Raw genomic sequence first — 27879 nt, forward strand, 5'->3', positions numbered from 1 at the left:
TAATCAACAGCGTAGATTTATATCTTTTTCCACCAATTAACGTGGTACCTTTATCTTTTTAAAAGATAATAGATATTGTCAGCTACTGAATTTCGTGCAACCGCTAACTTAAAACCAAATAAAATTGGCTGCTTACAACTACAAAGATGACTACATGTCAAGTGCTCAGTTTCGAGCAAAAACCCCTGCCCTAGAACGCTAATAAAATTGGCTACCTTACAGCTAGGACCCCAAGCTACACGTGTACAACTATCACCAGAACAAGAGCAAAATGTCCACTAACTACAGCTGTGCTCCTCGATCCATGGATTTTCTAGCAAACACCAAACTGAACTGAAACTGCATCAACCCCTGATTCAAGATTTAGATTTCCAGATCCACAAGGATTACGCCAACATGGTGAGCCAACTGTAACAACACGGGGATGAAACCCAGACCAAAATTCCGCATGGTCACCATTATACTTCACAGTTTCTTGGCGCTTCCATATCCGGCAGCAGCCGGCTAGAGCCTTGGAAGTTCACCAGAAGTCGGGAATCCAGGATTTGTACTGATTCTCTGAGGAGTTGATAGCTGATACATCTCATCCAGTATAAAAAGTCCAGTGTTCAGGCACATCGTCTATGTGAAATTCTCGTCAAGGAACATGGCCTTCTACCCTGGAATATGTACCATAAGGAACCCTTTGCACAGTCCTTGGAAAATCTGGCTTGAAGCGCTTACTAAAATTTTGTGCCAACGACCTGTGGCAATAACATATTCATTCAAATCATTTGAAATAGAAGTTATAGTGGACAGACTAGGGAGACCAAAATCTAATCTGACGTATGGACATGTTTGTGGACATAACAAAAATTGCAAAACTACAACTTAGACTAACAAAAATCCATGTCAAATGGTGATTGGAACATTGCCATTCTATTCGCTATAACTAATACTGCCAAACATAGAACTAATACTGCCAGACTATCATCAAGCTCATGAACACTCCATCTTTCCTGTCCTATCAAATTCGACCACCACTTTGCTATATGGTAAAACTGTGGAAGCAACATAATCTAATGAAACTTGGACTTGGAACTTCTACTTACCAAAGTTGGATCCTACTGTTCAAGAAACATCTTGCAATTTCATTCAGTATAGAAGTTCTACTAAGCAGGTTCAACAAACCAATGTAGTTTTTCCTAGTAATACCAAACAGTTGCAGACCTACAGCACCAAAAGCCAAACAAATAATCACCTCGGAGAACCAGTCCGTTTCTGACCAAGTTGACCGAGCATCGATCTTAAAGTTCCAAGAGCCTCATCAGCAGCCTACAAATTGAAAACCATGTGAAAGTTCAACTCGGAAATATAACATGTAAACTACACCCAATCAAGGAAAGCCCATTAGATGTTTAAAAGTTACATCTACGCAATCTTTTTTCGCTAGTCACAGCTCAAAGCCAAAAATACAAACAGAAGATACTGTTTCTACTCCATAATGCATCCTTAGATATGTTAAATATCCACCAAACTAATGTGTCCACCACAAATGCAATGTTTGAGACATTTGCTTGCCAAAAACCTAGAAGATGGTTTGGTTGAAATAATAAACTACATGTGAACGCAATTGCACTATAACAAAAGGAAAACAAATTGGTACAGTGTGAGACTGCTTATTACCTGGAGCTTGGCCTCTTCCCATGTTATCCCAACTCCTTTGCCTAGAATTTGTCCACCAACTTCTACCTGAGCATAAGATTCTATCCCGGCTGAACCATCTGGAGGAGACGAACGAGCTTGAAAAACCAAGTTATATCCCTCAACCGTGCACTGCAATGCGGTTTCATATATATCATGTGCTTGGTAAAAGAACGCGGAGTCAAACTACTAACAATCAAGTTACTTACAAGTTCCTTGAGAGCAGCAACAGAACCTCCTGTTTTCCTGGAATTATTCTCCTCCATTTTCATAAAGCGAGATTCCTCGGAAGTAGTTGAAACTGGCAACATTTCATCCCTGGTATTTCCAGGGTACCCAAAAAAGTTCTGGTTGCTACCAAAACCATTTTCTTTCATATCAGTCATCTTATTTGGATCAGACGACAGGTATTTATCTGCGAGTAAATTTAAAATGTCAAAGTCAATACAACATGCAGTATTTGCATAAAACGTTGCAGCAATGCACAAAATACAACAAGAGCTGCAATAGGTGCCTCTTTCGGCAACACCAAATGAAACAAAGCTCTACCCAGAGATCGTTGTCAAAGAAACTAAACGTGTAAGCAGAACTATCAAGCACCATGAGGTGGCTATTGCTGAAACATGCTCAGGATGAAAGGTTCCAAGATGTTTGATGATACTGGAAGATAAAATTCAACTGATTCAACTCCAAACAGTATGAGATTTCACACCCCAAAAAACCATGAGTAAGAGTTTCTTGGTTGCCACAACAGTGATGACATAAATGTTATGTTATGTATGTGACAAGAAACTAGAAAGTCAAGTAGCACAAGCATGGACCACAAACTTACTGGCCAAATTTCTTAAAGACATCTCTGCAGCTTGACGCTGTGCTTCTCTCCTGGTCCTACCAATCCCTTCACTAACTTTTTCTCCAACAATCCAAACCTGAAGAAGGGGCGATAAACAAGAAAAAAAGGGAAATAACATAAGCACAGTAACATTATTACAAGCAGACAATAGTGCATTTCGTTCAGCAAAAGGTTTCCTTCAAATAGTCAGTGACAAAGCAAATACAGCAGTAAATTTCGGTTGTTGGTCAGGGTTATTCATCTCCTGTGAGAATTATATTGAGACATTACCAGGGTAGGCAATTTTACCACCAACAGATTCTGAATTTCACATCTGTTATCACAACTTCCAATTATTCTAGAGATGGACTTCTTGGTTTAATGAAATTGCTAATATGAAGAATTAGTCACCAAAAGAAGTTTTAATCTACCTCGATAGAGAACTGTAGTTCTGCAGTATCGCATAATGTTGACCTGTACTCCACCTAAACACAAAAGAAAATATCAATCAAGACTGACTACAAGAACAAGCCTTCTGACACATCTAGTATTGAAAGCTCAACACTACCTTAGATCCACACTTCAATGCAATCTCCTCTAATATGCCAGCAGAGGTCCCTGCATGTTGTGCTAAGTGTCTTCCTGATTCTAACTGGCTGTTTCTCTGGCTTGAGGGAACATGCCGAGCTGCTAGCTCCTCGCCTTCATGGCATAAACAAAGTTAAGCATAATCCATCCAAAAAGAACTAATCTTTATACTCTGCTACACTTGGCAAAAGTGAAATTAAATTTGTAGCCCATCAAATTGCATGCTTTCATAATTCTGCCACCATTAGTGAGAGCATATGTGAAAGAATTAATTATTCACCATTAAGGCATTAACTTTTCATGAAACAATCTGCCTCTTACTAGACATATCCAGTTGCATGATCATTAAAATGACTGATAGAAAGAACGCCTTATACTACAAATTACAGAAAAAGACATTATTTACCCATAAATGCACAGGTGTTATAACATTTTATGATGCCCAAATGCCCATTGAATTGAGTAATGCATTGAAGAAAAAACAACATAGAGGAGAATGAAAAAAAAGAGAGGTACAATGTGAAGCTGGAGCTATGCTCAGTACGTTGTGGACGCTTTCGTCGGCAAAGCTTACATGCGACGCAAGGCAGCTCAGCCCAAATCGACAAATTAGGATTGGCTAAGTCATTTGTTAGCAAGTTAGTTGGTTTGTTAGATAAAGATCAGATTTGATTAGTAATATAAGATTTGGTTGTTAGCTTCTCTTGTTAGGGCCAGCTATAAACAGGCCAGGCATGTCCATTCCAGAGTAAACAAAGAATAAGTTAGTCCACCTAAAATCACTGCTTAGAGCCTACATCAGGAGGGCAAGTACACTTCCCCTTTGCTTACCGATCTCTGCCCATATCATCTAGTATCAGAGACGCGATCTTGCGATCTGCGCCGCTACCTGCTGTTTCCTCCACCGAACCATGGCTATCACCAACGCCGACATTAAGTCTGCACCGGACAACTTGCTCGCCAAAATCACTACGGTGAAGAACGATCTTAACACCGTCAAGGGCGACCAGAGCCGGCTAGCTGTCGCCGTCAATCACCTGCAGACCGAGCAGTTGGAAACAGGTGACCACTCGGGCTCATCGACGACAGACATCAAGATCGGCATCTCCCATACTGTGGCCGCCACCAATACGTCCACACGCGTCCACAAGCTTCACTTCTCAGAATACAACGGCAAGGATGATCCCATCACGTGGCTTCATCGCTGCGAGCAATTTTTTCGCTCGCAGCTGACAACTAAGGAAGAAAAGGTCTGGATGGCTTCCTACTACATGACGAGCATGGCTCAGCAATAGTACTACCGCCTGGAACGCAATCATGGGGTACCGACCTGGCCACAATCCGTTGAGTTCGTCAATCGTAGATTCGGCCCCGCCGTCCGCAGCAATCCCTTCGGCGAGCTCACCCATTCCGTAGCCAAGTACTAGGAGAAATTTCTAAATCTCCTAGCCTGTTGCGACGATGTCTCTGAGCACCATCAGATTGCCATCTTTACAACCGGCCTACGCAATCCATTGAAGACTGACGTTGAGCTGCAAAATCTGGAGACCTTGGACGACGCCATGGGCTTGGCCCATGCTTTTGAGCGCCGCCTGGAGGTCGATGACGACGATTGGCAGGGTGGGCATCCTGCGCCCACATGCCATGTGCCCACAGCACCACAAGTGACGCCACCAGCGATGGTGGTGGCCACGTCGGCACTGAAAGGATCAGGCACATCCTCAACACTGACATCAAGTGTGCATGCTCCAACAGCTGCCGCTCAAACGACACCATCACCAGGACCAGGCACCCACTTCCATCGTCTCACGCAAGCAGAGATGGTGGAACGGCACCTTAACGGGCTTTGTTTCAATTGCCCAGAGAAGTTTTCCAAGGAGCATATGAAGCATTACACCATCAAGGGCATTTACTTGTTAGAGCTTGATGCACCAGATGACCCCGACGATGACGTTGGGACTGACGGTGAGCCGGATGTGGCGATCTCTTTGAATGCCCTCACTGGCGTCTCAACTAGCAGCACCATGCACTTGGAGGCCTCGATGGGCGCGTAGCGACTGCGTGCATTGGTGGATTCAGGATCCACTCATTCCTTCCTGTCGGTCAGCGCAATGCAGTGTCTCGACATTCCTTCCTGTCGGTCAGCGCAATGCAGTGTCTCGGTTTGCCAGCCACGCCGCAACCGAGACTTGGTGTGGGTGTCGCAAACAGAGACTACATCCCTTGCATGGGCATCCGCACGGCCACAACAGTCCTCATCGACAACGAGTTGTTTGTGATTGATTTCTACGTTATACCATTGGAGGGCGTGAGGATGGTGCTCGACGTGCACTGGCTCCGCACGCTCGACCCGATTCTATGGGATTTCGAGCGGCTATCCATGTCGTTCTGGCATGTCGACCATCGTGTGCAATGGGTCGGCGTGAAGGCTACCAATGTTCCTCAGGTGCACGCTTTGACGGCAAAGAATGTCCTTGCTTTGCTGTTGGAAGAATTTGGCGACATTTTCGCCACACCTCGGGGCTTGCCACCGCCTTGGTCCTTTGATCATCACATTCACTTGTTGCCCGGCACCACACCGGTGGTCGTGAGGCCATACAGGTACCATCGATTGCTCAAAGATGAGATCGAGCACTAGTGTGAAGAAATGCTAAAGCAAGGGATCATCCAGGCAAGCACGTCGACGTTCTCTTCCCCTGTGTTGTTAGTGTGAAAACAGGATGGCACATAGCGCTTTTGTGTCGACTACCACGCCCTCAATGCCAAGACGGTGAAAGACAGGTTCCCAATTCCGGTTGTCGATGAGCTTCTTGATGAATTGAAGGGCACTTGCATCTTCACCAAGCTGGATCTCCACAGCAGCTGCCACCAAGTTCGGAGGTACAGTCCGAACATTGAGAAGACGGCGTTTCGAATGCACCACAGCCACTTCGAGTTCCTGGTGATGTCATTCGATCTCACCAATGCGCCGTCAACATTTCAAGCATTGATGAATGACGTCCTCAAGCCCTTCATTCGCCGGTCCGTTCTTGTGTTTTTCGATGACATCTTGATTTATAGTCCTTGGGCGGAGCATCTGCATATTGTCCGGGCCGTATTACAACTCATGCATGACCATCGCCTCTTCCTCAAGCAATCCAAGTGTATTTTCGGGGCGCAGTCTGTGGGGTATCTCGGCCACACCATATCCAGCCAAGGCGTCGCCATGGATCTTGCCAAGGTGGAGGCCATGTGTACATGGCCACAACCTACCACAATGAAGGCAAGTGTGCGGGTTCCTCGGCCTCACAGGCTACTATCGGAAGTTTATCAGGTCCTATGGCGAATTGGCAGCACCATTGACCCAATTGCTTAAGCGGGAGGCCTTCCTCTGGACGCCTGCGACGGACACGATCTTCAACAACCTCAAGATGGCTCTCACTACAGGACCTGTGATGTAGCTTGCTAACTTTGACAAGCCGTTCAAGGTTGATTGCAACACATTCGGTTCAGGCTTCGGTGTTGTGCTACTGTTAGACCAGCGCCTCTCCACCATCCCGCAACACACATGGGTTAGAAAGCTTTTTGGCTACAACTTCACAGTGGAGTTCCGTCCCGGTCATCAAAACGCATCTGTGGATGCTCTGTCTCGCCGTGATGAAGACCGGGTTGTGACCCGTGCAATGTCCATGCCGAACTTTGAGCTGTATGCGTAGTTCAAGCAGGAGGTTGAAAATCTGTCGAAGCTTGTAGAGAAGTGCGCTGAAATCCAAGCCGGCAAGGCAGCAGAGAAGTGGTCCATGGCCGATGGCATGGTTCTCTATGTTGGACGCATTTTTGTGTCGAAGCCCTCATCGTTTTGGCCGCAGCTCTTGGCGATGGCGCACGGTATAGGCCATGAGGGAGTGCAAAAAACTTTGCATCATCTCCGCGCTTCCTTCTACACGCGCGCGCCAATCGGCTGGTCCGCGACGACATCAAATGTTGCACCACCTGCCAACACAACAAGACGGAGCATCTTCACCCTGCCGAACTCCTCCAACCTTTGGACGTGCATCGTGCGGTGTGGGAGGACATCGTGATGGATTTTGTCGAAGGCTTTTCTAAGGTTAGCTGCAAGTCGGTTGTCTTGACTGTCATCGACCGTTTCTCCAAATATGCCCACTTCATAGCATTTGGGCATCCTTACATCGCCATGACAGTCACTCAAGCTTTCTTCGACCAGATCGTGCGCCTACATGGATTTCCTTGCTCCATTATTTGTATTAGTGATCAGGACCCTGTCTTCACCAGCACATTCTGGTCCAAGTTGTTCAAATTGGTCGGTGTGCAGCTTCGCCTCAACTCGGCCTTCCACCCCCAAACAGACGGCCAATCTGAAGTGGTCAATCGCATGCTGGGCGTCTACCTATGATGCTTGCCGGGCAACCGTTCCCAGAGCTGGCTACAATGGCTACCAAGGGTGGAATTCTGCTTCAACTCCTATGAGACAACGCTCAAGGCCACACCGTTCCAAGTGGTTTACGATAGAGAACCACTGACGTTGGTCCCCTATCAAGCAGGCCTTACTCGCATGGCAACGTTGGACAAGCAATTGCAGGAGAGGCATTTGTTCATAGCTGACATCAAAGAACGGCTACTGCAAGCACAAGACCACATGAAGCTGGACCATGATGCGCACCATCGCGATGGTGAGTTTGCTGTTGGTGACTGGGTGTGGCTGCGTCTCCATCAACAATCGACTACCGCCATCAAATCACCAACGACGGCCAAATTGGTTCCTCGCTACTACAATGCGTTAATGGTGGAAGAACGCATTGGAGCGGTGGCGTACAGGCTATGGCTTCCGTCTTCAGCGAAAATTCGCAATGTGTTCCATGTGGTGTTCCTCAAACGTCACCATGGGACGCCTCCAGCAGCTTAAGTCCCTTTGCCACCCATCGTCAACGGTCGCACAGTACCGGCACCAGAGGCAGTGGTTTGCGCTCGGCTAAATCAGGGAGTCTGGGAGCTCCTTGTTCGCTGGGTGGGTTGCAGTGTAGTTGATGCCACATGGGAGCACCTACAGGACTTCACCACCAGTTATCTCGACTTCTAGCTCGAGGACGAGCTGTTTCACCAGGGGGGTAGAAGTGTTATGGACGCTTTTGTCGGCAAAGCTTATAGGCGACGCAAGGCAGCTCAGCCCAAATCGACAGATTAGGACCGGCTAAGTCATTTGTTAGCAAGTTATTTGGTTTGTTAGATAAAGATCAGATTTGGTTAGTTAGATAAGATTTGGTTGTTAGCTTCTCTTGTTAGGGTCGGCTATAAACAGGCTAGGCATCGTCCATTCCAGAGTAAGCAAAAAATAAGTTAGTCCACCTAAAATCACTGCTCAGAGCCTCCATCAAGAGGGCGAGTACGCTTACCCTTTGCTTACCGATCTCTGTCCATATCACAGTAGCACGTAGCAGAGGTGATGAGAACTAAGGGGTGAGCAAGGGGCCAAAGAGGGGGGAAAGGGAGAGTGAGATAGATTGATAACATCTTTCTTAGTGCTCATATGACTTGCATGTTGCATCATCACATTAAGTAGAGAGATAAGCATAAACAGATTGATCTAATCAAACCAACTAAACAATTAATAACCAACCTTATACCTAACTTCTCTTTATCTAACTTGAAAATAAAGCGCATGATATTTGGCTTATCTCTAAGCCTGGCCAATGCACATAATATAGGTGTGGCAACACATCACAAGAAAAGACATGAAAAGTGCCTCCCTCAAGATGAACATTAAAACTCGAATAAGGCGAATAAAACATACCAGAAAAGGATCTGTATTTTGGAGGTGCATGGTTCTGAAGCATGCGGCGATCCTCATTGCGTGGTAGCTGCGTCAAGCAGATGTTTGTCACCAAGTGTCTACGTGTCTACTTAGTAAACACAGACTCCAAAATTTTATTCAAAATCGCATACCTGAGAGGGAAACCTCTGGTTCTGATAGCTAAATCTATCAGAGGACATGGGATTATCCCCACCAAGAAAGAATGAAGAATGAGGTTGTTGCTTTTTCTCATAGAACATAGTATCAGATTCTAAAGAGAAACCTGCTGAACCTCTATTCAGATTACTTGAGTTCATGCTATCATCTGTGGGAAACCAATCTCCATGAGGTTGCACTGGAGGAACTGGAACTTGCACTGGCGGTATAACCGGGAGTGGAGGCGTAGGATCTCTTGTGTCTTGACCATGCTGTAATATGAGAAGCCTTCTCCTTGTGTCAGGATCCAACTCAGACTCAGGAACTTCACCCTCTTCTCTAGCTGGAGAACCTTGAAGTGGATCTGAAAAACCTGGTTGAACAATTGGTTGGTTGAATGGAGGCGGCATCATGCCAAGGGGTGGGGATAAAGGTGCCACTGAAGATGAAACAAAATTATGTGCAGGGGCTACTGGCATCACAAAGTTCGCTGCTGTTGGATGGAATGCTTGAGCATTGCTAGATGCTTCCTGCAAATAGTTAAGATGGATATAAGAGGAAGAAATCATGCAAACTGAAAAACAGATGGATATAAGAGGAGTTCATTTATTCTATACAAAATGCTTCCACAGTTGTTCAGCATCTCATGAGAAAAGTACTTCACGCTGAAATTGTACTGTCATGCATTTCAAATAAACAAAAAATCGCTCGAAGCAGACATCGAAGCCATAATTTTAGCAATTTGTTATCTCTACTGTTTAGTCGTGGAACAAATAGATCTATTTTATGAATTGATTTCATGCACTGCTAGAATCTAGGATGAACTACAAGTGGAAAAAAAAAATCTATAACACTGTTTGCTATGCATATGTGATATGGTGATGTGTGTAGTGCTACAATATAAGATGTTAAAACTTCTCAAATTTTAGCTTCAATTCTCTTAAATGTTATACCCTCTGATACCGCCACTCTTCATTTGTCAAGTGATTTGTAATGCCGTTACTTATAATATAATGGAACGAATTTTGGAAACTGCGCTAATAGTTGCCATGGATTACTCTTGGATGTCTAGCTTTTTGTGATTTAGGCAATTCAGGGAGAAAAAAAGACAGGAAAAGCACAAACCTTCATTCTCCTCTCAACCTCAGCATCTGCCATACCATCAAAAGGCAATGAATCTCTATTTCCATTCACTACTGCAGCATTCTCGTCCTAATGAAGATTAAAGATTTGTTACTTACTGAGAATTTTTTTTTCCGACGAATTACTTACTGAGAAATGAACACAGAAGCATCAAGTTTTCCCAAACTTACTTCTGTTATCAAATAATTGCCAACATCTGGAGCAGATGGGATATCATTTACTTCATCTTCATAAAGAACATAGCTAATCCTGGGCAAGAGACCTTCATCGAAGTCTCTGTCAATCGAGCCATGCAATTCTATGTCAACAAGTCAACTAGTCGTTGTTGCAGTATATGTTAGAGAAAGCAAATACACATAACAGTCTAGAGAAGCATTAGTTTGATAGTGAAAAAAGATGATAATCTTACTTGAAGAAGCTGCCTCTGACATTGCATGCAACATTTCTGGCGACACACAGAACCGGGATAGAACAGTTTGCCTATAAGTTGAAGAGGAATCCTGTTAGCGACAATATGATAATTTTGTATTGGTACAGGCCATGAACTTTCACCTCTGCTTGAGGAGCATAATATGGAGTGAACGCAGGAACCACATGAACTCTAGATTGATCTTTCTCATCCCAAACTTTCAGACGATCATCAATTACTAATGCCATTCCAGGATGGCAAGAACCATCATGGAAAACATTTAGCAAGGACTTCCTTAAACCTAGAAATGATAACTATGGCATTAACTTCAATCGGATGGAACTAGAACAGACCAACAAGAAAATGTGTGTAAAGTGAATTAATAGTTTGAGCTGCAATTTTGACAGCTTCCGATTATGACTAACATTTAGAAGGTTGTATTACGCTATGCCATTTTGTACTTGTTCAGAAACAAGACGAGTTACATACCAGATTTTACACACACCATTCGATCATTAAGTTGAACAGAGTTAATCAATCTTGAATCTGGATCAAGCAACCTCCACATTTCTAAAGCATAGTCTCTCTCAGCCATCGTACACACATAGACCTCAAAACGTTTGCGACCTCTTGCAATTAAGTAGCTGCGAAGGTCCTCCCAGGCTGGCCTTAACCGTACGAGAACGCTGGTATCCCTTATCTACAGAAAGCAGAACAAATCAGTCTAGCCGTTGCGAAATGCAAAAATAAAAGAAGCATGAAGTTTGCTCGCATCCATAGTCCTAACAATGAATCATTATTGTTGGACATTACTCATAGATATGCAGGCACAGGAAATTATAGACAGATCTACATCTCCATAATCTAAGAGCTTTTTCTTTTCTAGAGGACTTCACAAGCTTTTGCTTTGTCAGCATATGATGTGTGCAAATATAAACTATAACACGCGCGCGCGCGCACTAGAGAGAGAGAGAGAGAGAGAGATAGAGAATTTGACACTGCACAGAAACAGGTCCATCACGTTCCAGATAGTACAACTATAACACTCCCTTTGGAGTACTGATGTGCCAGAAAAACCCAAAAAGAAAGCACACCACACTATGTAGTTATAATGTATCTATGTGCTGATAAAGCTATGCTGCCAAGGGCAGATCTAAAGCAAGTTCAGGCAATATAACACATACCAGAGGATTTATTCTTGTCAAGATAATGTTTTTCTCTTGTAGTCTTATAACTGGACGTGTTATTGGTTGATGGTTATCAGACAATGGTGGAACAACCTCAGGTTGCGCTTTATACGCTTTTCCATCATCATAGACCTGATCACCTTCTATATATTGCTTTAGGATGGACTTATCATCTTGATACCTCTTGATCTCTGCTAACATACCACTTATGCGCTGCGGATCAGTCTCATTACTCAGCTTTCTTTGAAGTGCATCAATTCTGTCCTCAAAAGACCGTGATGTATTGGCGACAATCAATGTCTCATCAAGGTCAAAAACGATACCAAGGCACCGGAGATTTAACATGGTCAAGCAAGAATTATACAAACCAAATGGCAATTTATAGCCCCAGAAACATGCATGATTTGCCAAGTTTCTTCTGGAAGTCATTGCAACTAAATGCAGCTCTTCATCTCCTAGTGGAACAACTGCAGTCTGCAAGCACAAGAAATTAAAAAGTTAATATATATATACGGCGAGTCTATTATACGTCACCCTCCAGTTACAACTCAAACAACTGTCAATTACAATCTGCTAAATAGACCATTTACAACCGTGCGTCTAGAAGTATATAATTGCAAAACGAGAAGCTAACGAGTTACGTTTTAGATTGTACTATGATTACAATCGTGTTCCTTAGATTATACATCATTAGGCAAGGAATTCATTAGGAGTTACATTCATCTATAACGCAATTGCAACTCATTTTTTTTTATTTACGTTTGGTTATATCTCTCTGTCTTGCGGATTGTAACTCTATTATGTTTTAGATTATAACTATAGGTGGCGCAACAGTAAATAGAGTTGAGTCTAGGCACATAATATATATACAACACACACACATACATCTATATATATAAATATATATAATGTATATTAGTTTCCAAAACAAAGGCAGGAAAACGGAAGAGTGAGTGGAAGATGAAGATGGATGTTCTTTACATAAGGAATTGAGTCTCCAGGAGGTAACTACTATATGTTTTAACACTAACCATGCATGCCATCGCTATATCTTAAATTCTCGATGATATTTAAGAAATAGGGGGGGGGGGGTTGAAAAAACAGAACAAGGCTAGAACTAAGGTTCAAAATGGTAAAATCAGAATCAGCTGTCATTTCACTTGTGTATATCCTGAATTCTAACACAGCAAAGTATAATAGCGAAATGTTCATATCAAAGCAACAACAGTTCACCTTATGGAATTGCCAAAAAAAAAAATATTTCCCTATGAATTGCGGTACAAGGAAAACATTAGTACAGGTTCTTAACTTCAGTCCAACTGAAATAAATAAGCATTTTTTTCCCTAAAAAAATAAAGAAGCATTTGAGGGTAACAGTAAATTAATGCGACAGACTTAGGTGTCCTAGATTATGTTTATATGTTCCTTGAATTTGTTATCAGAAATCAGGAATCAAAATTCGGCGTCAATTAGAGTGATGAACCAATGCTAGCAATTGGTAATTAATGCTACGTCCAATTATGCAAAGTCCATGAGTATCAAACAAATGTCAATTTTCACAAGTCATCAGAATTGTGTGTCCCAATTCCAAAGCACAAGGCATTAAGACATCCAGTGGCTGATTTGCCTGATTCTGAAAATTTAATCTCTGTTTCTGAAGCCCTCCCAGTTAGCCTCAGTAAAGTCAAGTTGAAATTCAATAGTGCGATTATACAAATGAGTCCAAGTCCACATAACATCAAAGATACAAGTGAACCCTCGTGTAAGTTCGAGTCAGTGTCATCACTGATAAAGTATCAGTGCATTTTTAGTCATCCGTCCACATCCTATCAAAAAATTATCGTCCAAAGTGATTGTTCATGTACAATTAACATAATTATTCCAACACTAAATTAAATATAAGAATTAAGTCCCGGTAAACTTGATCATGTAAGAATAAAAAGATTCCATCCTTCAAACAGTCCATGTAAAATTAGAGATTCCTTCATATGTTCAGGTTATTCCTCTTTTTAGATTGTGTGGATGTGGATCTCTTTTTAGGTTAGGAATAATCTGTATATACCTTGTTGTCCCTGAGGCAAGCAGCGTGCATGGCGACGAGCGGCAGCGGCGCCACGTCGGCGGTGGGCGGCCTGGACTCCATGACGAGGCAACGGGCGCCGACGGCCACGGTGTGCATGACGGCGAGCGGCGGGCACCGCTCGCTGGGAGGGGAAAGGCGGTCAACGCGGATCTCTCGCGCCCACACCGCCACGGCAAGGCCCGCGCTCGCCTCGCCCTTGGGCCACACCTCCACCTCCCCGATCGAGGTGTTCCCGTAATAAACCATCGACTTGAACATTTTCTCTCTAGATCCAACAAAAACAACAACCAGATCCGGAGACGCCAAGCAGATCCTCAACTCAGGTCATGAGTTCGTTCAAGGGCGTCCTGGTTCTCACACAGGTAGATCCGCAAGACGCGCTTGCAGATCTGTTCTTACGAATCGTCCGAAACGAGAGGGAAAAAACACAAAAACAAGTAGGGGAAAGCAGATGTGTGTGGTCTTAGTGAACGATGCTTAAGATCGTGTTCGAATTCTTCACCGTTTCTGACCAGACTTGGTGTGTCAGGTGAGGATTCGCGGGGTGGCCTTGTCAGATCTGGGGGGAGTTCGTGCGCTACCGCGTCAATGGCGGCTGCCTGGTGGAAGGAGGATGGGGAGGAGAGGCGGGGAGGAGGGCAAGAGGCTTGAAACCCTAGCGTTTGATCGGATTGGGGGGACGGGTCTGCAGAGCAGAGGGATTTATTTTGGCAGGCGGCGGGGAGGTCAGGAAGGGTGCGGACGGATAGGTGGCATTATCGCCACGCAATTATTACGGAAATTATTTTTGCGTTTCCGGTTTGATTTTGCGTCTTCTTTTTCTGCTCGACTGAAGCGTTGGGTTCCGGCACGGCTCGTGCGTTATTGGCGGTAGTCAGGAGGGTGGTTGACTTCTTTTACTCTTCTTTTTATGGTTGGGTGGGTGGTTGGCCACTGGCCGTCCAAATTGGTGTCAAGAAACAAGAGAGATCGGCCGTCTTTTTCTCAGTGCATACTACTTTTACAATCCTTATGAAATAAAAGAAAATATAAGTCCTTAATATCAATAGAGAGTTTTGAAAGGATTATCCTTAGTTGCTGATGGGAATCTTATAGACCCGATTCTATATTAAAATTGAGCCGGTGTCGAACTACGATGATTACAAAATAACAACTATCGGATCAGCCAGTGAAAAAAGAACACCATTCGATATTTGTAACGTAGTCATTCCTCGTCCCCTCACTCGATCTCTCTTGATTCCCCCCGATCTCGTGCTTCTGTCGCACCCCGACCACCTCCACCTGGATCTACGCGGCCCCCGCACTGGCTCCTTCATCCATTGGATTCCGCACAAGCGTGCACCTCCGTCTTTCCTCGATGCCACACCTCACGCGTCCGCCGTCAGCCAAGCTCCGCCTACCTGCCCGGAGCCGATGCCTTCCATGAGTCTTAGCCCCCTAAGTGCGTTTGCACGGCCCTCCAACGTGCCCCAGCGTTCACCATCGCCTGTGACGCCTTCGACCGTTGCCTCATCGGATCCCAGCACGTCTTCCCTGGCATCCATTGCTACTAACTCGCCAATGTCAGATCAGGCCAGTGAAGAAAGAGCCCTCTTTCCACGGCCACCGCCATGGTGGCGCTCACTTCCCTCCAGGTACTCCTGTTTGTTCTTCCAATTTTCTCTTCCTCAATTTCATTAGGGGTTCTGTTGGATACTTTCTTTAGGGGTAGCATGAGTCTCTATCTAACAGATTCTTTCACATCTTTTCCTATCTGGTTCTAATCGATTTTCTCTTACCTATTGTCGTTAGTGATCTTCTATGTTTGATTTTCTTGTTCCTCTGCCACAGCAGGGTGGCAGACGGAACGTCTTGATCCTGGCGATGTTATCCCGAGACACACCGGATGATACGGGACGGGACCCGTGCAATTAATAGTCCCACGTCTCTCTGCTAAAACATGGCAGGAACTGACACTGCGAAGGGAGCAGTTGGGGATGTCAGGTCACGCACGCTCATTGAATGCGGTCTCGGACCTCTGACGGATTGACACCCCATCGGCGGGTGCCTCGGGGGTCTTTCTGAGTCGTCGGGGCACCGCGTGCTCGGGGGTACTGTTCACCTCCCCGAGCATTCTCTCCCGAGAATGCCTATCCTTGCCCTCGGGGTACCGGGTGCTCGGGGGTACTGTTCACCTCCCCGAGCATTCTCTTCTGAGCACTCTTGCACGAACCTTCGGGGAACCGAGTGCTCGGGGGCTGCCACGTGCAACCCCGAGCACTCTTTCCCGAGCACTTTTGCACAAATCTTTCGGGGAACCGAGAGCTCGGGGGCTGCCATGTGCAGCTCCGAGCACTCTCTCCCGGGCACTTTCACACTGACCCCTCGGGGAACCGAGCGCTCGGGGGCTACCGCACGCAGTCCCCGAGCACTCTCTCCCGGAACTTAGCTCTTCTGATCGTCGGGGGACTAGGGTGCTCGGGGGTGACCGGGCACTTCCCCGAGCACTTTCTTCCCGGAACTTAAGACTTTACGGATCATCGGGGAACTGGGGTGCTCGGGAACCAGGGACTGTGGCCCTGAGCACCTTCTCCCGGGACTTGAACTTTCCTCACCCCGCAGGAGGGACCTCGCGGGATAGTGACACGTGGCGGATGGCCGGCCTGGCCTCGGGACTCAGGGACCCCCGGTTTCTGATACACCGACAATGTGACTTCTGCCAATGTTTATTAAGTGCTATCATGAAATCTTCCATATCTAGTAGTGGTAGTTGCACATGATGCAAAGAGATCAAACATGTGTTCTATTGGTTTGTCTTTGCAGTAGTTGTAGGTACCTGCTGCCACTCGCTACAAACCTGGATTAGAACACAGGCTTGTCAGTAACCTCTTCTATTTATCTTAGCTAGTAATGATAACGTAAAACTGAATAACTGTACTGGTTGCATATAACAAAGGTTTCATATATTTGTAATTCACTATTATCAGCATTTGTCTCCAACTAAACTGTACAAGAGTAAAATGCTCTGTATTCATGGAGACGAAAATAAAGTTGAGTTTGGCCTCATGGGTTAAGATAGTTGAGTCAACAATATTTCTCATTTGAAAGTATGGTGCAATTTTCATACTAACTGGAAAATTGAAGTTGTTATTCCAACTTAATATGTTAACAATTAGTAATCTGTAAAATTATATTCTTGCATCTTTTTGAATAATAGTGGGTGAACATGATGTGGTGCAATCATCCATGTCTTGTAGTACTAGGTCTGATGGCTCTTCTGATTATAGGTCTAAGTGGATAGAGCTATTCCTTGTACTTTATCTATATCATGTAATATGAATAATAAATTATAATCTTGGTATTTAGATGGATAAACATTTTGAATGACCTATGCAACATTGTGCTATATTACAATTTGATGTTGTCTTTAATCATATCTATGTTGCTCGATGGATCTAAATCTGCAGAATTATTATCAATTGTTTTACTTCAAGTTGTCATTAGAGATTTAGTTCTATTATGTAAATATATCCTAAAACTTTTACATGTATCCAAAGCATCCATAATATCGCAAAATATATTTGTATATATTTGTATATTTGGGTCATGCAAAACATGGTCTTCAAGGCCGCAAAGCATTAACATAGATAAAGAGATAAATAAACTACGAGATAGAATTGATTATAGGCAAAGTATTGATTTATGAATCCAGGTGTAGTATAAGAAGTCAGAAAAGCATTCCCAAACATTCCCATCTTTGTGAAATATAGTTCTACACTTATATTTGCAGATAATTTTGATCTTTGTTGCTCGATGGATCTAAATCTGCAGAATTATCATCCATTGTTTTACTTTAAGTTATCATAATAGACATATTTCAATTATGTATCTATTTATCGAATTATAGAACTACCTCCACAACCATCTAAAGCAAGGTGAAAATCAGCAAGGGAAAAAGGAAGGAGATTCGAAAGGTAATAAAGTAGAATATCTCAAGTATATACAATATTTATTGTTTCTAATTACAATGATATTAATAAAGCAATATATTCTAGCTGTATGTGTTGCGTTTAATTGGTTGTATTAACATGATGCATCAAGTTCAAGCATTCTATTTTCTCGAGACATCCAAGATATGGAGATTGAACAACCAAAGTATCTATTGTTTCACCACAAAGCCATTTACAGTTCGTTTGACAATATACAACAACATAGACTCAACTATTACATCTTCATTGTTTATAGATTCCAAGATTCCAACAGCTTACTTAGTAAGAGAGACTTTGAGAGTATAATGATTGAACCGGAGGCACTACCTGTTTTGATACATACATTTAGCTGTTTCTAATTACACTTATTTCTATTACATCCCATTTGAAAATACACCTAGGTCCCCTATATGGGTTTTGGCTAATTGATGACAAATGATTAAGAGACTAACGTGTTTATTGAGGTTATGAATAGGTTTTACTCTCGATGGAGAAGTTAAACGACGATGATGTCCTTTAAAAGAAAAAAGAAGAAGTGACATGTAGTTACTAGAGCTCCGAGCCGAGCTCTCGGGATAGGTTTTTTGTTTTAACCCGGAGTTTCCGGGCCAACCCGGAAACTCCGGGTGACCGAAGTCTTCGAATTTTTCTCTGGTAGAGAGTCTTGTTTTGCACCTAAATATTTAATTCGGAGTCTCCGAGTTGACCCTGATATTCCGGAATTCTGTGTTCATTCGGACCCTCCGGGTAGGGTTCTGAACAGGCTTGTGACTGTGCGTGGCGTGTCAACCCGGAGTCTCCGGGTTGACCCGAATACTCCGGGTCAGTTCAAAAAGCACAGTAACAGCTAGTTTTTGGAGAGAGGGTATAAATACCTCTCACATTCTCCTTCATTTGCTGCTGAACTAGTCGTAGACAAACTTATTTATAGCCATTCAATAACCCTCATAACTCCTCTAAAGCCTTAAATCTTTGAAGATTTGGAGAGTAGGGTTGGGAGAGTGAGATTAAAGGGCTAGTGAGTTTAAATCCAATCTTGAGCACTTTGAGTTCATCGCCAAGCCGTCGATCCGCGTTCTTTACTCTTGTAACCTTGAGAGCTCCTAGATGGGTAGGCATTATCCAGAGAGCACCCAAGCTTGTGGAGTGCCTCAAAAAGTTTGTATTACCCCAACGATTTGAGTAAGTAACATACCTTGATCTTGGTGGTCGCTTAGGTGAGGAAAGGGTTGAAAGAGACACAACTTTTTGTGAGCTCCTCAACGGAGACGTATGCACTTCTTTGTGGAGTGGACGGACTTCGGGATACAAATTCACGTCTCCTTTACCTTTTTTTCACTCTTTCTTGTTCTAGTTGATTTTGCGCGATTTGCCTTGATCTACTTTCTTGTGAGTGTTTTGTTGCAGGTTGTTGATAAATAGGTCTTTAGACATCTATTAGAGTCTCTGGTAACTCATAGACTAAATTAGGTTTGCTTAAAAGGTCTTAGTTTTTCGATTTCCTAATCAGGCCGGAGTATCCGGGTCTGTATAACCCAGAGTCTCCAGATTTACCCGGAGCATCCAGACGTATTAATCTGCTGTGAAGTTTTTAAATTTCAAGAAACACCTATTCACCCCTCTTCCTCTAGGTGACATCTCGTACATTCATCATTACTGCTTGTAATTCTCCTTTGGATGATGATGAAGAAGATAAAAAAATCAAGCTCCTAGGCTAAAAAAGGAAAATACTAAGCATATACTTCTTACTCTTACCATATAACTACAATGCTGGTAATGGCATTGTCACAGAGAGTGCCTGCTAACCTTGTCAACTGCACATTATCTACTTTTTTTTTTCTTCTAATACGTTAATAATACTTCTACATCATCTCTTTTCCTATTAGAATTGGAGCACTTCGAGAAATAACTAGTATTACAATATGCCAACCTAAATGAAAAATATGATCCTCTCTTTAGCTGCAAATTTACATACTTATTCCCTATATTCAATGCAATAGTGCCATTCCAACAACAGGTATTTGTGGCAGTCACCTGCAGGCACGATATATTGTTTTGCTTTCCTCATCTAGGTCTCACTTGCAGGCACGATGGAGCCATATGCTGCACAATATGATCGGCAAGATCAAAATTTGGTGTATATAAGATCAGCTACACAATCTATGTGGTACAAATGGAACTATCTACCAAGAGCAGATTACGATGAAACTCTATTTGTGACAAAAATATGCATAAAGTTCCGATGAAATCTGTTCTCAAATGATGCACTTCACATAATGCCCTGGATAAGGGATGTCCCTAACATTTTGCTGTAAATATGATCAATATGATACACTTGAGAAGTATGTAGGTACCTATTTTGAAAAGAATTCAATGGAACTATATTTCGCACAAGACTATGTTTAAAGTTCCAATGAAATATGTTATTGCCAATCAAACTTTACGAAAGGCACCGCTATCAAAACGCAGCGTACAAAATCTTTTGCTCTGACATATGATTCATATGCATCATGCTATGTGTCTCAGTATACTGATTTATATTTCCAATGCTCTATGTTTGAGATCACTATCAATTACTTCAAGTGCATCCATGCACTACAAAAATCTCTCCTACATGATAGTGTAGCAGTCTGGATGACCAAGGGTGAATGAATTGAGTCATTCTAGCATATGGAGCCCACTATTAGTGACTTTAGGTGCCCAAACCTGCTACAGAGATGCCTCATTCCAGCATGTCACAAGTCCTTTTTTCCTATAAGATGCTCATATACCACCTTGATTGATCCAAGTTTACTTACAACAGTATTTTTTTTGGAGTTACTTACAACACCATCTAACAAGATTACCACCAACAAAGCCACAGTTCACAACAGATAAGTTAAATTTTGGCAAAAAAAAGTTGAATCCCTCCTAGCCAGAAAAAACCACCAAAGCCATCATTTAAGATGATAACTGACTACAATCAACAAATACACACAAAAGGATAGTACACATGGTTGCATTGAATATACATTCACAAAAAACCCTATTTCTTCTAAGAGAAGAGAAAAAACAAAGAGCCCAATTACCCAGAACGACTGGCCGAGACCTTTATCCTTTTTTCATTGTGAGCAAATAACATCTATAAATATACAATATCATTCCTCCACTGATCACCTATAATATTTACTCATGCTACCATTGCAACGATCCGTCAAAGACACAAGCAGTTCATAAAGATCTTTGTTAAAAAAAAAACCTAAGCTTCGAATACTTTCCTTAGCCCATTTAACTTACAATAATAAAAACACTCTATGGGCTGCGAAAATGATCGGCCACCGCATATGAACAAAATTCCATATAAGATCATGGTATAATAAATAGCACCATTTCACCCCAGGTTACCTACAGAATTAACTCAAGTATGCGTGTCAACAGTGCGCTTCTTTCCTACTCGATATGCAATTTTCACATGATATTGGGGGTAGACTAATCGTGAATCTACACGACTACGCAATTGAAGTATAAAACCAAGAAATTAGCGTGGCGTAAAAGTATCGAACTAATCAGTTGGTAAAGGGTGCAATCGAGCGTTAAGACATTAAGTCTACCTGCACGCCTACATCTTTATTAAGTGAACATCATAGATCTTAGCATAGTTAAAAAAAAAAGAATGGTTTGGCGTAACTAGTAGGCTTTGCATGATTTATCATACTATCGTTATAATCATATATGGTTGAGAGTTGAAGCATGTGAATTTAACCCTATTTTAAATACTATATCCGTTCTCAAATAGATGTCATTTTAGAAACCGGATAGATATCGTTTTAGGTTTTCGAAGTGATATTTTATCAAAATGTCCATATTAAAGGCTATTAGAAAATAAAGTTTTAATTTAATAAGTATGGTGAATTGATGGTTTATATACCATTGCATTGAATATAATAGAAATCGAGAGAGGTAAACATGTAATATATGGAGAAATTATTGCAACATTATTCTATGTGTTAAAAGCTAAAACATCATCTAAAAGAGAATAGATGTAGTAATTAACAGTGTAAAGACATAGATAATTAGCTTTATGAATTATGGAAAGCTTTAAAACCGAGAAGCAATCCTGAGGAATATGTTCAAGGGATTCCGGATTCCCCTTTCTTTTTTAAGCGACTTGTGTGACATATGTTGTAAAGCTGTTATTTCAATTATCAATTTCATCCCTTGCAAAAAAATATCAAGTTTGTAACGCTAAACACCGTTGCAATACAAACTTTAAACTGTACTTATTCACAAGCAGAAAAAACAAAGCCGACCTGATAGAAATGAATGCAAAAGTAGTGTAAGGCTCGCTATTGATTAATTAGATGCACAAAAACTGCATTTGCTAGCATGGTTTATGAGCTCCAGGTCAAAAAATATATTCACCTTTCCTAAATCTACATGAGACCACAAAGCCAGTATGACAAATTCACCACACCATGTAACACTTTTTTTCCTTACTTTTTTCTTGCTGATATTTCTTACAAGAATATGTAATCAAACGGAATTAAAGGGGAAAGAATATGGGGGGCAGTGGAACGAGGTTGAAGCTGATGGATGAAAGATGTCAATCAGCCGATGGCGTTGCTCTTTGTCGGGCCTTCCCATGTACAATTTAAATGAATCTGGCAGACCAAGGTCCGGAGTGCTGGCAGTGTATGTAAGTTGAAGATTCTGATCTCTAGCAGGCGCACCAAGGAGCAATCAAATCCAATCCCTGATTGCTGTGCACTCACCCACTATCTCCTATCTATACACAAACTACAGTTCTGCATGACAATGACTATCATACATATCCAGATTGATGCTATACTTTAACAGGAAAACCGAAGTTTTGAAATGTTCTGATTTGACCTCCACGGCCTGCTGTCACAATTACTAAGCCCCAGGCTGACCGACTCGGAGCTTGATCTCCCTCGTTGGGAAGGCAGATATTAGACTTGTGACTCTGTTTTGCTGGTGTCATGGGTTCTTCAGGCCAAGTCGCAGATGTCCTATCACCATTATGATTCGAATTGTTAGCTGTGATGTTGCTCTGGTGCTGAACATCTGACATTTCCTGTCCTTTAGCAGGTTTAGATTGCTGTACATGGTCATTCTCAGACCCACGATCCAGCTCCTCTTGATTCCTGGAGTTCATTCTAGAAGTCATTGTGGTGGTGGTAAAAGGCCAGGTAACAGCAACTGTCACACTCTCGCAGTGGAAGTGTTCATTGGTATTTGTGAGACAAACGACACCCTTCTTTCTACTTGGTTCGGAATCATCATTATTTCTCCAGATATATACATGGGAATCCTCACTTGCCGAGATAATATATCTCCCATTTCCAGCTAAACAAGCTGAAATTTGGCTGCTGGTGTTTCTGAACCCTGAAATGTGAAAAAAAAAAAACATAAGCACTCTGTAACTGGAATCAACCAGAAGAATAGAAGACACAAATTTAGCATGAGTTCCTTTTTTAATAAGAGACAGCGAGTGACATGCACAGGGAAATAAACTATGTAGAAGTTAACCCATCAATAGGGAGGAGCTATTTTAACATGTTAAGCGAACAATAGAGCCAATCATAGAAGGAAAGTGGAATCTGACATGTTCCAGCACTGTTCTTGAAAGGAAGAACAAGGCAGATACAATTGATCTTCAGTAGTCATAGTCAATAATGATTGCACCATGATCCGAACCCGTGTGGACATAACATAAAGAATGGTCGACAAAAAACTCTTACCTTTAAACCTGTGAACTAGTTCAAACCCATCAAGAACTCGGATCCGTGAATCTGCAGATGTGATAATGACCTTTGAAGAACTCCCTGGGACAAACTATTTGAGAAACCATTATTCAGTTTAAAACAGGAAAATTATCTCAGCTCCGGTGCAGTATGATTCACATCACATCAAAATGACTCTTCAAAGTAAGCACCTGAAATCCTGTGATTTTCTTCTGGCTGGATTTCCTTTTCTTATTTTGCAGATCAATTTGTTTTTTGTAGCAAAGCATATCATCTAGAAAGAGAAAATATAAGTTTAGGTTTGTAAGATTCAACACAGGAACTAAGGTCTCTGTAAGAGAGTTGGGAGAACACTACTAGAACGCAAGCTGGGAGAGAGAGGGGGGGAGAGAGTACCAGATGTATCATACAGATGACAACTGCCCTTGTGGGAGCCAATCAACGCACCCTGAGACAAGGTGTTAGGATGAGCATGCAATTAACTAGTAGCGACTGTAGACCAATTAAAAAATTAGGAGATAGATTGAACTCAAAACCTTTCCATCGGGGGTATAGCAGGCAGCAGTAACCATTTCATGTAGATCAACCCAATCAACAATTTCGCGCTTTGGAATACTCCAGATACGAACCTTTTCATCCAGGGAACCACTAATGAAGTATCTGTCATCAACAGGATTGAACTGGATGCAAGTCACTGAATAAAAAATCGGTATTAGAAAATTAAGTCACTGGATGCAAGGGATAGGGCGATTCTGAAGCAACGTTCTTACCGTAGTCACTGTGGGAGAAGATTTTCAAACAATAAGTGCTTGACATGTGCCACAACCGTACTGTTTTATCCATTGATGATGAAAGCAAGTACTGTAGGAATCGAAAATAGGAGAAAAGGGATGTTGGAATAGCTGGAAACTACAATAAAATCATCACAAAATTATGCTGCCTATTTCACGAATCATCACTTGAATCATTTAAAGTCAATCGAGAAAACATGTTGTAGATATGGATACGTCTTTATCAATAGCAGCAAGAATAATGAAGAGATGTGCAAAAGAAGTGCCTAGAAAAAACTACATGTCCGATCTCCGATGTCTGCATATACTCAGTGTATTTTAGTATATAGTAGCTTCACTAATTATGGGCACCAAATTTTACATAAATACTCAGGGGCAATACTTAATTTGCGCATTTAAAGCCCATTCATAGCATCATGTACATCAATCACGTCATTAATCTATTTAGAACATGGTCCATCTCATCTCATTAAAATAGAATAGCTGATTCACAATTTTGTGTCACTACTAACCAATACAAATATTTGCTTCAAGATTCATGAACTCTTCTAAAAAAGGTGTACCATAGCCAAACCTACAAGTTAATGCTTAATATACAACTCACTTGAAAAGCTTAATTCTCCTTTAATCTGATGCAGAACAGCAACCAAAAATCGATTAACAAATTGGAACCTTACAGCTAAACAACAGTGAAAAAATAAAACACCCTTAACTTGCAGTTTAGTGTCATGGAACTGATCAAATGACATTCAAACGTCTATATTTTGACAACAGACAACAATATCATCCAGATAATAAGTTTGCCAAGAAGTTAATATAATAATAACCTACTCAACTGTCTAGATACATCGAGAAGAAGGAAATTAATACCACCATAAAATAGCAATCTACAAGCGTGTAGGAAACATGCCTTAGTTACAGGTGTTTAGAGAGCAGGTGACACAACATGTTCTTTCTCCTAACAGAAGTTCAGTGGATTGTGCACGTGGCAAAAGCTGGGGCACACGTGTGAGTAATAAAGGCGACTTATTTGTTTCAAAATCAAAATGCCTAAATGTGCAACTGGTCAAGTTCTCCTTTCTAGTCAGATGGTGTACCAGTTGCACTATGCCAGATCTGGATACAAGTTATGTACCCCTAAAATTGGAAAATTTCTATTGTGTAGCGGTTACACAGCAGAATTTCTTCTAAAATTGTTGATCCCAAGCCCAACAACAATAAATAAGGTTAATTGGTACTTGATGTCTCTAATGTTACAATTGTGACATAGCTTTTCCATTTTTAATAGCATGAATTAAGTTGAGATCTAATTTCTGTGACTAATATCCTAGTTTCTGGTGCCGGTCATTCCACATTCCAGCATAGTCCGCACTTTGAGATGGTACTCAAAATTAATATTTAAACAATAGAATTGAAGGGAAACTAGAAAGCAATGTGCACATTACCTGAGATTTGGACCAGCAGAGGTCAAGCACATCCTCTGAATGCCCTGTAAAGGTTATCACAGGCTTCTCGGACAGTGAAAACACATACCCGGGCACCATCAACCTGTCTGAACTCACCAATCTCCCATTGCGCAGCACCTTTGCCCGAAGCTTCTTCTCCCAATGGCTGTCTACTGTAGCAGCTGATGACACCATTGGCTTTGATGACTCATTACACACCATGGCAACAAACGAGTTGCACACCTCATTCTCCTCCGCCTCCCTCTCCTTCCCCACCCTCTCGAACTCCACCACCTCCCAAACATGGATCACACAATCCTCCCCGGCACTGGCAAGGTAACGTCCATCAGGAGTAAACTTGATGCCCCAAATAGAGCCACTGTGCGCCTGTATCTCCTGTGTCATAAACATGCCACTGAGCTCCTTATATGACTTCCCGTACTGCCGCACCTTGACACGGCTCGGGCCGTGGCGTGGAACATTATCCTGGCTGTCATCCGTCGCAGAGCTGGAGTGGTGCCCGCCTTTCTCTGAGGACGTGTCCTTCTCGTCGCTGCTGCGGCGGTCACGAGAGTGGGTGACCATAGAGCCAACAACGCTGCGGATGTTGCGGAGCCAGCTGCTGCGCCGCTTAGAGCGCGCCCGGCCGTTGCTGGAGCCGGAGCTGGACCTCTCGATGGGAGTGGAGGCGCCACTTTGGGAATTGGAGTTGGAGTTTGAGTTGGGGTTGGTGAAATTTTGCCGCCGCATAAGCTCCTGGACGATAGGTGAGCGGCCGATGAAGAGCTCGAACTCCTCCACGCTGAGTTGCCGCCCCGTGCCGACCTCGCGGAGACATAACTCCTCCCGTACCACGAACTCGCTGCCGTCGTCGAGATTCCTGATCAAGCACCTGGGGTCCTCCTCGACCGCCTCTAGCGCGGCAGCCGACGCGTCGGATGACGACGATCGCAAACGGCCGCCACCGAGCGGCGGTTTCGCGGCCGCGCCCTGCGCGGCCCCGCCCGATCTGGACCGCGAGACAGGAGAGGCCGGCGGCGGGCCCACGACGTCGTAGGAGGCGGATCGTCCCGTCTCGAAACGGGCGAGGGGCGGATCCCCGACGAGCCCCATCAGCTGGAGCAGCCGTCGCCGCCGCTCCTGGACGGGCGCCAGCTGGGAGGTCCACAGGTCGAGCGCCGCGGCCGCCGGCGGCGCATCGCAGCAGAGGGGCTGGCGGCGCGGGCTGTCGGCGCCGTCGTCGTCCGAGGCCGAGGTGGAGGAGCCCGAGGAGGAGAGGATGCGGTCGAGAGACTCGTAGAACAGCTCGTCCTCCCCCTCCTGCTCCTCCAAGTCCATCGCGCCGCCGGCATTGGCCGCCGTCGCGGAGACCGAAGCGAGGCGCGCGCGCGCGCGGTGTTGGGCGAATTGAGCAAGAGAGACAAAGATGATGCGCTGTGATGGAGGGAGGTGTGGTGCGGGCGAGGGAGGGATCGGGAAGACGTAGCGGCAAGTGGCGGCGTTAGATGAGATCCACCACTACGCCCCCACGCCTGCTTAATCGCGACCCGCTGCTTCCTCTTCCCGCACCGCGACGCCCCGCCCCGCGCCGCGCGTGTTACTTAAGGGTGGTTGGTGCTGGCTCGCGTCGCCGTCGTCTGTTATCGCGGTAATTGTCTCTTGTCCTGCTAATGGTGGCGGCGCTGCTACTGCTCACTGTCTGTACGGCTGAAGCTGGTGGAGCAAAAGCCGAAGTGGCCGGAGACCATCCACGGAAGTTAAAATCGGGCGTCCTGTCCCTGGGGCCATTGTGTCAGCGGGAGTTACACCGTGGTAGTTTCCATTCCGCGCAACAGCGGGGCGAGGGGCAGCCAACCGCTGATGCGGTAAGCGAAAATTTCACTAGCCTTCCGCAGACTAGTTATTTATTTGTGTTTTGATTTATATAAAGAGATAGATAAAAAGATTATAAAATAAACTAAAGAATTAAAAGATGAATGGATATTTAGTAGGAGGGATGTACGGATGAGATAAACCGTACGTCTATATTATATACTAAGTTTCCTTTTCTATACGGTCATGC

At 43.4% G+C, this 27879-nt stretch overlaps 2 protein-coding genes across 2 annotated transcripts; both read right to left on the reverse strand.

Moving 5' to 3' along the window:
* On the reverse strand, nucleotides 1-14611 carry LOC133921680 (RNA polymerase II C-terminal domain phosphatase-like 1). The gene is made up of 16 exons (XM_062366658.1): nucleotides 13849-14611; nucleotides 11784-12260; nucleotides 11089-11299; nucleotides 10743-10900; nucleotides 10600-10670; nucleotides 10361-10466; nucleotides 10173-10259; nucleotides 9044-9577; nucleotides 8892-8958; nucleotides 3084-3217; nucleotides 2947-3000; nucleotides 2516-2612; nucleotides 1893-2098; nucleotides 1666-1815; nucleotides 1241-1314; nucleotides 1-743 (listed from the first exon to the last, which is right to left on the reverse strand). The coding sequence occupies exons 1-16, from the start codon at nucleotides 14125-14127 to the stop codon at nucleotides 638-640; spliced, it is 2811 nt and encodes a 936-aa protein (XP_062222642.1). The 5' UTR covers nucleotides 14128-14611; the 3' UTR covers nucleotides 1-637.
* Nucleotides 14612-22292: 7681 nt separating this feature from the next.
* Nucleotides 22293-27522, reverse strand: LOC133921681 (uncharacterized). Its single transcript, XM_062366659.1, has 7 exons — nucleotides 25818-27522; nucleotides 24352-24442; nucleotides 24118-24275; nucleotides 23978-24029; nucleotides 23773-23855; nucleotides 23579-23672; nucleotides 22293-23222 (listed from the first exon to the last, which is right to left on the reverse strand). The coding sequence occupies exons 1-7, from the start codon at nucleotides 27153-27155 to the stop codon at nucleotides 22660-22662; spliced, it is 2379 nt and encodes a 792-aa protein (XP_062222643.1). The 5' UTR covers nucleotides 27156-27522; the 3' UTR covers nucleotides 22293-22659.
* Nucleotides 27523-27879: the final 357 nt, after the last annotated feature.

The sequence above is a fragment of the Phragmites australis genome, chromosome 6 (assembly GCF_958298935.1).
Source record: "Phragmites australis chromosome 6, lpPhrAust1.1, whole genome shotgun sequence".
Lineage (NCBI taxonomy): Eukaryota > Viridiplantae > Streptophyta > Magnoliopsida > Poales > Poaceae > Phragmites > Phragmites australis.

Coding starts and splice junctions, on each gene's coding strand:
- LOC133921680 (XM_062366658.1), bottom strand. CDS start 14,127: ATGTTCAAGTCGATGGTTTATTACGGGAACACCTCGATCGGGGAGGTG. Junction 3,001..3,083: donor CATTGAAGTGTGGATCTAAG/GTAGTGTTGAGC, acceptor TTTTGTGTTTAG/GTGGAGTACAGGTCAACATT. Junction 1,315..1,665: donor GGGAAGAGGCCAAGCTCCAG/GTAATAAGCAGT, acceptor TTCAATTTGTAG/GCTGCTGATGAGGCTCTTGG.
- LOC133921681 (XM_062366659.1), bottom strand. CDS start 27,155: ATGGACTTGGAGGAGCAGGAGGGGGAGGACGAGCTGTTCTACGAGTCT. Junction 24,276..24,351: donor CTTCTCCCACAGTGACTACG/GTAAGAACGTTG, acceptor TTTTTTATTCAG/TGACTTGCATCCAGTTCAAT. Junction 24,030..24,117: donor GCTATACCCCCGATGGAAAG/GTTTTGAGTTCA, acceptor ACCTTGTCTCAG/GGTGCGTTGATTGGCTCCCA.